This window comes from Pleurodeles waltl, chromosome 7 (genome assembly GCF_031143425.1).
Source record: "Pleurodeles waltl isolate 20211129_DDA chromosome 7, aPleWal1.hap1.20221129, whole genome shotgun sequence".
NCBI lineage: Eukaryota > Metazoa > Chordata > Amphibia > Caudata > Salamandridae > Pleurodeles > Pleurodeles waltl.
Genome location: NC_090446.1, coordinates 1,147,325,903 through 1,147,342,480, shown reverse-complemented (window position 1 = coordinate 1,147,342,480; position 16,578 = coordinate 1,147,325,903). Strand labels below are relative to the sequence as shown.

General features: G+C 45.2%; 1 protein-coding gene across 1 annotated transcript in view; it reads left to right on the top strand.

The window, feature by feature from the left end:
- UBE2O (ubiquitin conjugating enzyme E2 O) overlaps window positions 1-14,166 on the top strand; it is a 738,495-nt gene extending 724,329 nt beyond the window's left edge. The window contains exons 17-18 of the mRNA XM_069200225.1: window positions 9,690-9,747; window positions 10,346-14,166. Of these exons, the coding sequence (XP_069056326.1) occupies window positions 9,690-9,747; window positions 10,346-11,073 (786 nt within the window). The 3' untranslated portion in view covers window positions 11,074-14,166. The remainder of the gene's footprint in view (window positions 1-9,689; window positions 9,748-10,345) is intronic.
- Window positions 14,167-16,578: the final 2,412 nt, after the last annotated feature.

Here is a 16,578-nt window from a genome sequence, read left to right as displayed (position 1 = left end):
TCAGCCCCTTCTGTACAACCCTTCCTGGGAGCAGTTCTCAACTCAGTTACCAAGAAATCATACCCCAGTCAGCACAGATCCAGCTAATTCCAGTTATTACCCCTTTTTTATCCAGGTCGCCGAATAATGATCATCGACAAATAATCAGTATGATCTTGTCACCTTGGCATGATGGGCTCCTGCATTCTATAAATCCACATGCAGCGCTATTCAAGGGTGCGCTGCAGAAGTGCCTAACTGCACGATGGTCACAAGTGGAGGGACACTGGAAATATCTATAGTTGATATGGGCGAGCACCATTGCTCTCTGCAATGGTGGAACAGCAGCGATCTGTTGCCGGGCCGACCCTTTCTCGACTCAGTTCCACTGGTGACCATTGCCACGGATGCTTCTCTCACAGGATGGAGGTGCGCATTTGATGAACTTGACCATTCAGGCAATGTGAACACCCCAAAAACTGAGGTTCCACATCAGCTATCTCGAACAACTGGCCATTCAGTTAGCTCTCAAATCCTCTTCTGCCACATTCAATACAAGGTGGTCCTTATCAGCACAGGAAACCTGACTGCCATGTATTATCGCCAGAAACAGGGCAGTGCACACTCAACAGTTGTCCGAGTTAGCACAGGGAATTTGACAGTGGGCAATCAATAACAAAATCTATTTACTGGCAGAGTGGGCAATTACTTTTCAGACCTGCTCAACAGGATACGAAAATAAGTCCACCCACAAGTCCTACTTCCGTCATTGGGGTGTCCTGACGTAGACCTCTGCCACTGCTTAAAGCGCCAAATGCCCATGCTTCAACTCTAGGTTCCCACAACCACATTCCATGGGTAATGCACTATGGTTGAACTGGTCAGGGATATTTGCCTAATCTTTTCCACCTCTCTCACTTCTTTGGTTCTTGTTTCGGAGGCCTTGGCAAACATCCTTCACTGTCATCCTGGTGGCTGCCATATGGGCTAGGCAACCCTGGTTCACCACCCTTCTCAACTTGTCCCTAGTGCCCCACGATATACTGCCCAACTAGCCAGACCTTCTCAACCAGGGCACTCCGGCACCTGAACACCAGGTAGCTAAAATTTGTGATGATTTTACTCCTGAAGTCCTTCCACAATTTGCCACCTGAGTGTATGGCCATCTGTTATGCAGCTGAATCAAAAGGATTTCTCCACTATTGCCCCCCTCAAAAGATTGACCCTCTCAAGCTAACTGTCCAAGACCTAGCTATCTCATCTGCAGATGTCAGGCCTCACCTACACATCTATCTGTCTTAAAGGTAACCAGCAGTTGCTGCCTACCTTCAAAATAGGAAACATGCTTCACTCTTTGGGTTCCCAGTCATCAAGGCCTTCATGGTTTGACTTAAACTGTTTATTCCACCCAGGGTACCCACAGCCCCTGCTTGGAATCTCAACATTGTTTTCTCATGACTTATGGGCCCTCCTTTTGAACTGGTTCATTTGTTCCCCCTGCAGTTTCTCTCCTGGAAGGTGTCTTTCCTAATGGCCATAACCTCTCTGACATGTATGTGAGCTTCAACCTCTTACCTTCCAGAAACCTATCTTTCAGGTGCACAATTATAGGGTTGTCCTTGGGACAAATCCAACATTTCTGCCTAACATAGTATCTTCTTTCTAGCTTGACTAAGGCATTGTACTCCCAGTATTCTTCCCACAACCAGATTCTGTGGCAGAGAGGGCCTTTCACACATTAAACATCAACTGTCCTGTACTACTTCGACAAAATATTTTCATAAAACTCAACAGCTCTTTTTCTAGTTTACAAAACGATACAAGGCAATGCTCTCTCCAAAGCCAGCATAGCCAGGTGGCTGGTCAGATGTAATCAGACTTGTTATGCTAAAGCCAAGAGGCAATTGCCTGTCACAATGAGGCCCCACTCTTCCAGCAAAAAAGAGGGCCTCCCTTGGCAGTGTTTTCATTGCTGACATATGCAAAGCTGCTACTTGGCCCACTGTGCACACATTCACTAAGCTCTGTTGTGTGGATGTCTTATCATGCCAACATGCCAACAAGCTAACGTTCAACAAGCTGTATTATGACAAAATTTCCAGACTGCTTCAACGTCATTCGGATGGCCACCTCCTGTGGGAGAACTGCTTTACAGTCTACATTGAGCAGGTCTACAGCTGCACATGCCATGAATGAATAATGTTACTTACCCTGTAAGCATCTGTTTGTGGCATGTAGTACTGTAACTTCACATGTGCTCACCCTCTTCTCAAAAAGCCTCAGGTTGTTGCAGAAGTTTTTCAGTCTTTCGTCTTTGCAGTCCTTTTTTTCTGCTTCTCTGTGCTCCATTTTCATCCTCACCCACCATGCGGAACAACAACCTAAGAATTGAACTGATGCCCATGCGCATTACTTGTAATAGGGGGGTGTCACTATACTTTGTGACTCGAAAGACTTCTTTGAAGAAAAACAAGTTGCACATGTCAGAGTTCAACACCTGATAGTATGCAGAGCATGTGAATCTACAGTACTACATGCCATAAACAGATGCTTACATGGTAAATAACATTTCCCATATTACATAAACGTGAGTGTTTAAATTAACCAGCAAAGATTTGATGTAATGATTCTCTTGATGTAGCGACTTCATTTAGTTCATGTGTTGTAATTACTTGCATTCACTACGGGGCAAAAGTGCTGCTCAACTCCTAAATTGAATTTAAAAATGTACAGTCATTAAAGGCTGTTACATACTCAACAGACTAAAAGCAGCATAAAACATTACATGGGGCATTTGCAGCTTCACATACCATTATTGGAACAAAATATATATGATAGAATTTTCACTACAAATTGTAGTCAGTCTGTGAGAAGGTCCTAGTTCTTAGTTTCAAAAACTAAAAACAAAGATAATCACATGACCAACTTGGAAAAAGCAAATATTTATTCTAAACATAGCATAGGTACACCTGAGTTGTTTAGCACTAAGCATTAGTCTGTTCCACTGGTTATTTGCACTTAATGAAATCTTAAAGTAGCATCCATGAATTTACCAACTCTGTTAGCTGCATGTTGGTACCTCTCATACAAAGTAAAACTGCCTTCCTGCATCTTCTACACCTCATCCACTAAGGATCCAGTAAGTAGCTGTGGTATCTATCAAATGTAGACCTATCCACTGTGGCAGCATATAGGATTAACCACAGGACTTTGCTGAATAATGTGCCAATAATCTGATAGAACGTCTAGCTGCAGATTCCTTACCTTTCAATTCTTCCCAGGCGTCCGACTGGATCTGGCAGATTTTTGTGAACAGTGCCCCTGCTCGCCAGTAAGTGGCATTGATCTGATTGCGTCAGTTGTCTTCCACACCTGAATTGATGCTGTGGTTCCTATATAGGTGCGCCAGCATCAGTTTTTACTTTCCGCACCGGCTAGCCCTGATCCAAAGAGAGCTTACCTTTTTTGACAGGTCTTTTTCAACTTTGTCAAATATTTTTGAGATGCCTCCTGGTGTGTCGAGAGATGTTGTATAGGAAGACTGGTTTTAAGCCCTGCAGTTCGTATCATCGGGCTATATCCGTGACGGATCTTCACCTCGTGTGCTTGTGGTGTCTGGAGTGCGACCACGACCTGATGTTGGGCTCTGAGTGCCGGGCCATTCTTTGAGGGAGCAGTCTCTAAAGCTGATGGCTTGCATGTGTCTCGATCGAGAGGAAAGGATCAGTCGCAGAAGCCAAAGTCGGCATCCCTCTCAAAGTCCTTTGGCAATCAGGTAAGTGGAGACATAAGAAAAAAAGTAAGAAGTCGAAAGTGCTCTTTGACTTCTCCTTGTCTTTTGGTTGCTGCAGCGACGGAGCTTCGTCATACTAGGCCTCATTCTTCAGAGCCTGGGCAGCCTTGGTGCCTCCCCAAGTTTCTGGGAACCAGAGCGACCCGTGCCCAACAAAGAGAATTTTATGAGGCCATGTGCCTCCTTTTTGGGCAGTCTGACCCTGTTTGGAACACCTTCGGACTCTGTGGATCCAGAGAGGGCCCCATCAGGGTTCCATGCCGGCGGCCTCGGCACCAGTGGGCTCTCAGGGATCCAGTCCTGGATCTGAACTGGCGCCAGTTGTACCACCTCAACCTTCACTGGCGCTGGTCCCTATGTTGATGCTCCATGCTCCATGCACCAACCGGCGGCACCATCCCCATTGTATTCCCGACTCCGACACGGAGCCTGATGGGCATTGTCTGATGCAGACTCCCACGCTGACAGGAGCTTTGCCAGAGTCCTATTCTAATGGGCTAGTCCTCGGGAAAGACCAGAGATAGATGGAGGTGTTGCTGGACCTTTAAGAATATTAGCCAGATGAAGAAGAAATGGATTGGTGTGGAGACTCGACTGAGTCCAGTGGCCCATCTCCAAATACTGGTATGCTTTCTCCCCCTACCATGGATACGCATGAGGGAGCTTCTTATGCTATGGTAGTAAGGAGGGCAGTTGAGGTCCTACCCTCAGTGGCCGTCTAGACTAATCTCTTGACAGAGATGCTGCACCCAGGAGCTTCCACCTCTGAACCCCTGCTCCTGGTCAGTGATGCCTTCATTGATTTCCTTCTGCGTACCTGGTCCAAACCCAGCACAGGGGCTCCTTTGACTAGGACGATTGCCTGCCCCCATCGCCCCACACCTGGGACCCAAGTTTCCTGATCCACCACTACACCCTGGAGAGCCCTTGGTGGTTCAAGCTTCTTCCTCCCATTGCACATTCCCCAGCTATGGAATCCAAGAGGTTGGATTCATTTTCTTCTACCAGCCTGGCTTTGCGGTCTGTGAACACCGCATTCCTTTTAGGCCGTAATTCCCATACTCTGGGATACGGTTGCGCAATCACTGCCAAAGGTGCCGGAGGAGACCTGGGCTGGACTTTCCAAAGCAGCTGCTGATAAGAGAGACGCAGCAAAGTTCATGATCCGATATGGACTGAATACGACTCACTCACTGAGCAGAGCAGTTGCATTGACAGTGGCTCTGAGGCGCCACGCCTGATTGAGGACATCTAGATTTGTGGGGGTTGTCCAAGCCAACCTTATGGACAAGCCCTTTGATGGCACCCATCCCTTTGGAAAGAGAGCAGACGCTGTACTCGTGGGCTTTAAGGATTCTCATGCTACATCCAGGTTCTTGGACATTGCAGTGGCCCCTCAGCCTGCTTTTCGTGCCATTTGTGGCAAGGGATGTGGGATTCCCTGTCCTCGTGATCAGGGAGCCAGCAGTCTGCCCAGTCCAACTACCCACCCCTACCTTTGCAGCTGCCTCCAAACCTTCCTAGTCTGCTTCTTTCCACCTTAAGCCTGTCAGAGGGAGGATCCGCCATCACCTGTGCCACTGCCAATCCATAACGTCAGACAGGTGAGTTTTGTTTTGTAGATAGTACAAAGGGGCTACTCCCTCCCCTTCAAAACTACTCCTCCACCCATGTCTCCATCCTACGATGAGAATCACTTGGAACTTGTCTGAGAGGAAATTACTTCTCTTGGCCAAAGCAGCCATAGAGAGGGTTTCCGCGCCAGAAGAAGGATGTGGCTGCTATTCCTGCTACTTTCTGGTACCCAAAAACGACAAGGGCCTCCACCCTATCCTAGACCCTTCAGTTCCTCAATCTTTTCCTCAGGGAGAAGTTCAAAATGCTCACTCTGGCTCAGGTTTTATCTGCCCTCTTCCCAAGAGACTGAATGGTAGCGTTGGACTTGCAGGATGCTTATTTCCATATTCCCATCCTGCCTGCCCACAGATGTTACTTGTAGTTCACGATGGACCACAAGCACTTTCAGTTAACTGTGCTCCACTTTGACCTTACCAGCACCCCCGCAGGTATTCACAAAGGTGATGTGGTGGTTGTAGCTTATCTGCGCATTTCAGGGCTTTGTCTTCCCTTACTTCGACGGTTGGCTGTTGAAGGCGGGCTCGCCTCAGGCTGTCGCCTTACACCTCCAGATTATGGCGGACCTCCTGCATTCACTGGAGTTCACTATCAATGTGCTGAAGTCACACCTGACTCCCTCTCAGATGATCCCTTTCATCTGAGCTGTTCTGGACACAGTGCAGTTTCGGGCTTGTCCTCTCCAGCTGCGAGTCCAGGATATTCAGGCTATGATACTGAGGTTTCAGCCGCTATCATTAATTTCAGTGAGCATGAGTAACGCTGCTGGGCCTCATGGCCTCCTGCATCCTGCTGGGGACGTATGCCAGATGGCATATGCAGGCTCTGCAGTGGGACCCGAGGTTCCAGTGGATGCAGCATCAGGGAAATCTCTCCTGAAATTTCCTTACCTCGGAGGGAACTGCACAAGATCGGCAGTGGTGGCTAACAAACTGCAATTGGGTCAGAGGCAGATCCCTCTCCCTTCCCCAACCAGATCTGACAGCAGTGACAAATGTCACTCCTGTCCTTGAGTGGCCATCTGGGAGAGGCGGAGATCAGAGTTTGAACTCCACATCAGCCTGTTGGAGCTCTGTGGGATCATACTAGCATTGAAAGCATTTTTTCCCTCTCAAGGGAAAGGTATTGCAGGTGTTCACAGACAACACCACCGCCATGTGGTCCTGCAAACAAGCAGGGTGGGGTGGGTTCGTGGAACCTTTGTGAAGAGGCTCTGTGCCTCTGGACATGGCTGTGACATCAAGGAATTTTCCTTTTGGTTCACCATCTGGCAAGCTCTCCAAACGCCAGAGCAGATTAACTCAGCCGACAAGGTTTATTCGATCATGAATGGCATCTCCATCCATGGTGGCGCAAGGCCTTTCAGCAGTGAGGAGAGCCTTTGTTAGATCTGTTTGCCTCCACAGAGCACACACAGTGTCCGCAGTATTGCGGGTGGGAGTTTCCAAGGCAGCAGTAGCTCAGCAACGCTTTGTCTCGAGTAGAACTCAGGCCTTCTGTACGCCTTTCGGCCCATACCTCTTCTGCCTAGAGTTCTCAAGAAGATAAAGAACAACCATGCCCAAGTAATCCTTGTGGCTCTGGACGGGGCACGAGGAATCTGGTATCCCGAGCTACTGAGCATGGCCACCAATCCTCTGATCATACTGCCCCCTTCTGGAGGATCTTCTGCCATAGCATCAGGAGAGGGTTCACCACACGAACCTGTTCAGTCTCCACCTTCTTGCGTGGAGATTGAGCTTTGCCATTTGACAGCCTTAAACCTCTGCCCGAAGTCTAACGTAATCTTGGCAGCCAGGCATTCCTCCACCAAAACGGCATATGCCTCTCGTTGGAATAAATTTGTGGCACAGTGCGCAGACCAGTCTGACCCTCTTTCTCCCACTCTCTCTGCGTTCCTATTGTTTATCCTGTCTCTGGCCCATCAGGGCTCTATAATGGGCACTCTCAAAGGTTGATCTGCCTTCCATTTCTGCTTTTTTGTGGTTTCCTGATCAACCTTTTCTGTTTAAATCTCTTATTGTAAATAGATTCCTTAAAGGCCTTACTCATATGTTTCCTCTATCGTCATTCGTTATTCCCTTGTGGGATTTGAATTTGGTTTTGACATTTCCGATGTGTGCTCCTTTTGAACCTCTTCACAATTGTCCTCTCATGCTTCTCACATCGAAAGCAGCCTTCCTTGTGGCTAATATATGTGCCCGCAGGGAGAGTGAGCTGCAGGCATTGTCATCAAAGCCTTCCTACCTTTCCATCTATCCTGACAAAGTGGTGCTGCGCACTAGGGCTTCCTTTTTGCCAAAAGTGGTTATGCCCTTTCATGTAGGCCAATCCATCACCTTGCCTACTTTTTACGCACCACCACATCCTTCTGAGGAAGAGTAGAGAATCCATCACCTAGACCCAAAAAGAGCGTTGCGGTTCTACTTGCTCTTACTAATGAGTTCCGGTGGATGATCAACTCTTGGTTATGTGAGTGTGAAGAAAGATGAGGCAGTGCACAAGAGAACCATCTCTAGATGGGTTGTTCCCTGCAGTAAAATGTGCTACGCAGTGGCTAACAAGCAACCCCCCTGAGGGTTTGCATGCTTATTCTACCAGGGCTAAAGCTGCAACCACTGGGTTAGCACACAGAGTTCCAGTCCTTGACTTCTACCATATTGTCATGTGGGCATCTCTGCACGTTTGCCAAACACCACTGCCTGGGCTGTCGGGTCCGTAGGGATGGGCACTCTGCTCGCTCTGTCCTGGAGGACTTAATAGTATGATTGTAGTTCGTAGAACTACTTCCGTGGAAGGTATAGCTTGGGGTATCTATTCTAAAGTAAGGAATCTGCAACTAGATGTCTGTCAGATGGACAAGTTACTTACCTTCGATAATGCCAACCCACCCATTCTCCCTGCTCTGCAAAGTGATTTCTAGGGACAGGAGCTCCCTTTCAGGGCCCTAGTTTTGACACGTCAGTGTTCTTTATGGCTCTGCGCTTCTTGTGTGGTAGTCATGAAAGAAACTGACATCAGCCTGCCGGGGTGGCACTTATATAGGACCCTGCAATGTCCTATCCAGTGCAGGCGATGCTGATGACAGGTGCGGAGCTGATACATTCCATCGAACAGTGCACGGGGATACTGCTCTAGAAAAATCTCCTGATCCAGACTGAATCATGGGGAAATTCTGTGGTGAAGATCTGCAGCTAGATATTGTCTCTACCAGCTAAGGCGTTACCAAAGGTAAGTAACTTGTCCTACAGCACACTTGGACAGAAACCTTCAAAACGTCAGTGCACTAGGGCATCAGGGTGAGATCTTGAAAAACCTTAAAATTGTTCTGATGTATTAGTCCCTAGACATTGAGCAGCCATTGAAATACATAGTCGCTTTCGTACACCTGACCTTGGCTCTTGAGAGTGTGGGTTAGACAGGGCTCTCTTTAGACAAGGGGAGATCTTCTCGGTCTTTTGTGCGAGGCACATTACTTTTGTGCCGCGATTGAATTAAATAATCTGATTTTCTTTTCTCTGCTAACATTGAAGTCTTTTTGACTTTCTACTGCATCCCTGAATGGCATGCCATTGTTGCCAGGTTTCCTGAAAGAGACAAAATATTAAACTTCCTCTGCTTACTCTCCCCATATCCCCATGCAGATCTCCTGGATTGTTTCCTTTATTGGAATGATGAATAGAATTTCTGTTATGTTAGTCATCATTTGGAAGCTTCATTTCAGAAATAACTGTTGCCTTCTAGATGTATAAATAAAGGGGGGGGGGTTGGGGTTTAACTGTGCTACTATTGTTCGTTCAATTCCCCCCACCCCCTTCGTACGACACACATCATTTCCACTCTGTTTTGAATTCTTCACATGGGTAGCAGCTGAAGACAATAACGAATAGTCTTTAGTTTTGAGACACTGGCATGGATACATCATGTCGGGAGAAGGCATGAGTATGAATTGAGAACAGTAAACACTGTGTCCTACATTAGGTTTTCTACAGGTAGTAACTTTGCACTGTTTGCCATAGTTTCTATAGTATGATAGCCTGGCATGTACTGATTTGTGATTTCACTCGCTTGTCAAAAGCAACCCTTTTTAATACTCTGCTCTTTGTCAAAGCAGGCATTCCTCCCCAGACCGCTGCCACTCTTTCTGATCTTTGAGACATATTTGGCAGCTCATGTAATGATAGATTCCACTGTTGCAGGAACCTTCTCACAATAAATCGATAATATTTTTCCATCTCATTTTTAAACTAGGTCTAATGCATTTTTGTTTGATGCTGTCTAGGGAACCGAAAGATGGACTAGCAAATCCAGTCTCCTGCAGGTTCTAATCTCTATACAAGGTGAGTGATGATAAACATTATAGGTTTGTGGCATGGTTTCTCATGGGAAAGTATACTTTACCTCCATTGCATGTTCTGGGCTTGTAATACTATTTTTACTTTCCTTTTATTTTTTTTTATTATTTCTTTTGGTGGGGGGGGAGGGACTATGTGTTCTTCCTCATTGCCCCAGTATGTTACATTTTCTGTACAACTAGTAGTCTTCCAAAGTACAAAAAAGCTCTGAAATATTGACCTTCGGACACCTTATAAATGTTTTTAGCAGACCCACCATTTTCCCCCTCATTCCTCTCTAAGAGGTACTCCTAAATACAGGAGGAAATACGTATTCCTTTCCTTTTTTTAATAGTGGTTCCATGCTATCTCTTCTTTAATTCCTTTCTACAACCCACTGGAATAAGGTCAATCAATTTCTCCCCAAATCCTTTTTTTTTTTTTTTTTGTATCCTGTCCAATGCTAGCCTCGTTCTCGCCACACAGCTGCCAATGGTGTTCTGTTTTGCAAGGCAGCCCTTCCCCTGTACTATCTCTTAGTCTGTTTTTTGTGTGAGTTTGTTTACTGTGTTTCTAAGTTCAATTTCCAATCTCTTTTTTGCAGGACTCATTCTGGTGAATGAACCCTATTACAATGAGGCAGGCTTTGACAGTGACCGAGGCCTGCAGGAAGGCTATGAGAATAGTCGCTGCTATAATGAGATGGCTGTAATTAGAGTGGTGCAATCCATGACCCAGCTTGTACGGCGACCTGTCGAGGTCTTTGCACAGGAGATCAGAGAGCATTTTAGCATTAGTGGCTGGCGCATTGTTCATCGGATAGAGGCCTGGCTGGAGAACAATGACGTGGTGGAAAAGGCTCATGACCATGATGATTCCTCCACTCTGTCAGCCTGCTGTGGCCCAGCAGACAGTCCTACGGAGGCTGCCCCACTTGGAGAGTTGAGCAGCAGTCCAGAAAAACTGGACGGTGAGCCTGGTGTTGAATCTAAAGATCTGGATGACTCTGGTACTTCCACTTTAGTCCTTGGTGACAACCATCCATGCTCAGACTCCGAGAGCACTTTGCAGATCAAGACTGTCACCCTTGCTACGAGCCCTGTGGAGGATCCGAAAACCGGACTTGACTGTGCAGCTCAGCCTAGTGTGAAACCAAAGAAACGCAGGAAGAGTTATCGGAGTTTCCTACCAGAGAAGAGTGGTTACCCAGACATCGGATTCCCCCTTTTCCCACTATCTAAGGGATTCATGAAAAGTATACGCGGGGTGCTGATGCAGTACAAGACAGCCTTATTGGAAGCCAACATACCAGACCAAGGAGCAGACAAGTAAACCAGTCATTTAAAGGACTAACTGATGCCGGGCAAACAAGACAATTTTGCCAGATATCCCTCTCTTCCTGTTTTCACTCATCAGTCATCAGACACCAGACTTTACACTCCTATCATGGCTTTTAACATTTGCTCCAACAAATGCTGTTTTCATTTATTTGTATATGGTACATTTGATGCTGCTAGAGCTTGAACATTGATTTTTGCTTCTCAGGGAGTCAGTTGAGGAGTGAGGGCACGTGACAGCTTGAGTTGGAGAACCAAACAGGGCCTGTGGCCCTGTGTTTAGGGAGCAGGGATTATCTAATTAGCTCAACTTCATGGAAATAGCTGCAGCGTCACACTATTCGTAGCTTTACTTTTATCTGAAAACGTCTCTTCCTAATAGGTGCACTCCCAGTACAATAACACACCATATGGATCCACAGTAGTCCCTCCAGCTTTCCCACAACCTTTAAAGTAGCACTCCTCCCACTCTTTTGTCAACCATCCCTCCCCGCAGGGGATTTTGGAGGTCCACGGTAAACTGCTCATTTTCCACAGTTTAGAGAATACTGCTTGTATTAATAAACAAACTTTAAGACTTGTAACATTTCTTCAGTTCCACACTAGTCACTGCATATTTCCCAGACTATTTAAAGTGCTGCTCCTCCTAGTTGGCAGATGCACAGCTCTATTACACTTGATAGAACCATGCTAATTTCTAAAGGTATAACCTAATGGTTGAAGGGACTCTTCATTCTGATGTGTAAATGCCTGGCCCCTTAGCACTTTTATAACTCCACTCACCTCACTTCCATGTAGCTTTGGTTGCACCTTTCCAAAAGATGGTCAAACTGGTAACTGGCTAGCACTTGGCTTCAGCTTTTCCAAGGAGCAATGTGAGGGGCTTAAGAAGTTTCATTTGTGAGCCGTCATTGTTGTAAGGGCAATAGACTTGCTTCAGGAGAATGCAGGATTCTAATTATGACAGTTACAGGTCTTCAAATTATGTCCTGTTAGGTCTACTCCACGAGACTATCTTGCAGCTTTTCAGTACTCTGGTGACAAAAGTGAGATTTGCCTTTGGGTATGTTCTAAGCACAAGGAGTTCAACAGGTTTACCTTCACAGCCCCAAATCTTTCATGTTCAAGCCAATTTGCTCACACCCCTTCTATACCTTGTGATACTTAGTGCAAGTTGTACCTCTTTGCTTGCAAGGGTGTTCAAAATTCTAACTAAATACTTTTACAGTGGACCGCTTTACTCTCCATTAACTGGCGCATTCTCTTAATTGATCATGGAAGAAAGTATACAAAACCTTATTTATTTGGTGAAAAACATCCATTTAAATGAAATATTGATTGAAGAGGCCACCTGTGAAATTGGTTGGGTACCTCCACCTTTCAACTACTCCCCATGAGTTTCCCATGGTTACAGAGCCGTGTGTTGTACACATCTTGCACTTCCGTATCCTATTACAAAAGTGTATACAATTGGAAATAAAGGCAATGTGCTGGCACTTTGCTTTTTAAGCTGCTTTTAAAGATGAGCATCTTTCCACTAGTCACTGTTGAGAAACCTCCTGGTTACAAGCGTTTGCTGTTGTAGAGAGTTGGCCCACTCTTTCCAAATCGAGGAGCAAAACATAATATTAATTTGAAATGTATGTGAGCCAAGGGTAATGGGATGTGGAGGGATAGTAATGTTTCAAACTGGTCCTTCTCCCCCCACTTTTGAAATCATGGCCATAGGAGACCGAAACCCCCCTCCTCCAAGGTTTCGAATGTTTGTGCCCAGGAATGTAGGTCTGCTCAAAAGAATGTTTTTCCCTGCTAATCATGTAATATAGTCCATGTTGGAGTGTTTTTTGGGGAAGCCTTGAAATTATGGTTTACTCGTGCTGGCTTTGTCCAATCTCATTGAGTGTAGATAGCCTGTCCAGCTTTTGAGAGAATACTTCAGCCTAGTACTGATCAGAACAGCATTTTAACTTTGCAGTGTAATCGTACCTTTATTTTGCTCTGAGATGGAATTCTGTTCAGGCATATTTTTTGTTGGATGTAAGGGTCCCTATTGTTGTATAAAAGCCCAATATTGCAGATGTTTGTGTATTAAGCAAGCGTCTTTCAGGGCATGTTACTGGCCTAAACACACCATCTGTTTATAATGACAAACAGAAATCTAATTTCCACCTATCACCTTTCCCAGACCTATGAGGCAGATGTAGCGGTGTATTACAAGTAAATTTGCTTAACTGCCTTAGTAAATATGCTTCTCAATTTAAAAGCCACCACTTCTCATCTCAAGGATTACTTAAATCACCCTAACTTGGAAAGTGATGGTATGCATGCAAGATCATAAAGAACTTTTGGAAATAGTTGGTAGAATGTCGGACTACTTAAGTGAGAGATAAAGGTTCACCTTTTCCCTTTTTATGGTTCAAAGTGGACAGCCGCTTCGTCAGTGCCTGGAGTGAAGAGGCCCATTGTGATATCAGATATTGTTACTAAGTATTCATCCTGTATCCAATCGAAGCTGACTCTGCATAACTCCCTGTGCATGCCGTTTACTGATATTCACCATTACTTCCACAGTCTGTCCCCTGTGGCACCAGTGCCAGGTTTACACATTTTATATGCTTATATCCTTTTTTGATAATGTGATGCTGAGTAAAGATGGAGGCTACTGAACTTTGCATTTATCTAATAGTTTGAGAGTATGTATTATTTAAAGGTGAAAATAGAAATACAATGGCAATGTGAAGGATTAAAGACATTATGGAAACAGCCAAAGCATGACTTTTACTGGTGACCTTAAGACTGGCTGAAAGTCTGTATATGTAAAATACAAATAAGACAGATTGTGACTGTTTTTTTTAGGGCAGATACAAGGAACAAAAAGCTAACCATGCAACATTTGTAGCCCAGATTCTTGTACAGTATTTAAGCCTTGAAACTGGAGCTTAGGAAACTATGCTTAGCAATGTGTAGTGTTGAATGCCCGTTTGCGTATATTATGTATAAAGTGTTGTGACGCATTACATTTTTTGCTAATGATGTAATGAGAGTGAATGAGATAAGGAAAGCTGCCATTAAAGATTTCCTCTGCAAACGTGTGCAGCCTCTAATTCAAAAACCTAAATTGGAGCAAGGAATGATGCGTACTTAATAGAGATTAATTATAGCTTCCTTGAAAAATAGTTGTACTGGTAAACATTGTAGTGAGAGCATCATGTGAGTAACTGAATGAGGCCTAGGGTTCCATGGTCATTTAAATTGCTCTACTCAAGAGAGTGATATGTTTCATAGTGTTAGGGCAACAGGGTTACTGTGTTTATTTTCTCTGATATCACTCTCAGAAGGTACAATCAATGAAACATCTGTATGTTAGAAAATATTCATCTTTTGCTTAAAGGTAGTCCAAAGACGGAACTACTTATTTGCAAATGTTGACGTTTCAACAGTTCATCAGGTATGTATACATAGGGCTGTTGGTGTTCATTAAATAAAGAATGTAACTATGTAGATATATAAATTAATGCAAAATCTACCTTCTTCTGCAGATTGGGAGGACATTCCAAGAACGTATTAGATACAGAAAATGATTTGTGTGATCTTTGTTTATAAGGATTACTAGAAGCAGCCTTACAGAATCAAGTAATGTGTTTTTTTCAGGAGCATTCATTAGAATGGCCTGTCTTTGTTAACAGTACTTTTAAGTTTAGAATTTCAATTCTAACTTAAAAAAGGAAACCTAGATGACCAAATAAGTGGAAACCCCCAAACCATAGGTATGATATTCTTCCACAAATAGGTAGCCAGTAGTATGTTGATCCTACATTGTATTGCAGTGACACCTTCACAGAGCACTTCATCTCTCTAGAAACAAACTTTAAACACCAAGCTTTTCCATTCACTCACTTTATTTCTGATAGAGACTTCTAACTGCAAATTCTTTACAGTTTGAATAGTCCCCATGCGTCAGACTGGTTCTGAAAACATTTCAGCAGCCTGCCAATAGATTTCAATGTGCTGTTCTGCACTGATGTCCTTCCAATCCCAAAATGACATGCAGAGCCTATGTAGTTTTCACTCCCCTCACTGACGTCACTTTCTTTTTTTCTGCAACTTAGTTGGTGCCACTACTATCTCGATAGAGGCTGCAATCCTTCTGCCAAGCTGCAGCCTTCTCCATTTCAACCACTTAGTATCCCATTCCCGCAGAGCAGCCGATCTCATACCTAACATCCATTTTTCAAGATGGATTCCGATAGTGACTATAACTTAGTAAATGGCATTGGCCAACCCTATTAATGAAGAAAACTGCTATTATGGTCTCAAAGATGCCAGTTGTCTTGTCAACTCTTTTAATTCTCATCTTTTTTTCACCCCCAGGTCCTGTGGCTGAAGAAAGTTCTTCTTTTGCAGTGGTTATGCGGCAGGTGTCCAGAGATCTTGGCCTTCATCTCTCCATTCTAGAGGTCAAAACCAATGTCCTGATTGAAGTACTGCAATCGGGGCATACCACCACTGAGCCCCTACTTCCTCTACAGGAGACATTCACTAATACCCTCCTGGTGGACTGCGCCAAACCTTGCTCCGGCACCCCAGTCTGCCGCCAAATTGTGAGGCGTCACTTTCCTGCCCCTAGGTGACACCACCATCTCCCTATTCTTAGAGCTTGGTGGTGCAGGCTTCCATCAAATAGATGAGCCCAAAATAATTTCCTGTCTGCCCCCCCTCCAAGAGAGTGGAGACCTTTGGAAAGAGGGTAGTTTATTCCACTAGTATGGCCATCAGGTTATTTAATGCCAGTTGCCTGCCGAGCTGTTATTCGGTTGCTCAAATCTTCCTAGGTTTCCTGGAAGACCTACACCCTGTCTTAACCCAAACCACATGGGAGAGCCGTGATGCTGCCAAATTCACAATTCTTTGCAGTGTGGATACCCCAGCTTCCATCAAGTGAGCCATTTGTACTAGTGTCGGCGTTCGTCACCATGACTGGCTGGATGACAGTTTTTTTTAGGCAATGTCAACTCGTGCCTCGTCGACTTGTCTTTTGGCAGGACTCGTCTATTTTGGGGCAAGGCAGATACTACTCCGGAGCTCTTCAAAGAGAGCAGGGTGACAGTGCACTCACTTGGCTTTTATGCCCTGCCTCCCCAGCCCCATCAACCCTACTGTTTCTTTTGCAGTTTAGGCAGAGATGCTCATACCAACAGCCTCTTCAACCTCAGCAAGGTGTCAATCAGTTTTCACTGAGGCCGAGGCACCCACCGCTTCCCCAGTCAGGGACAGTGCAGCAGCCAGTTTACTGACTGCCCCATCAAACCCCTTGAGCTTGCCCTTATTGGCGCACAGCCACCTGGTTGGATGCTAGATCCAACTACTCTTTCTGGGTTGGCAGACCATAATCTTGGACAAGTGGGATCTGCAGATTGTCTGGAAGGGATACACCTCACTCTTTATAGCCACACTTTGCACTGTCCCTGGAACCACTGAAAGAGGACCATCTGTCCAATTT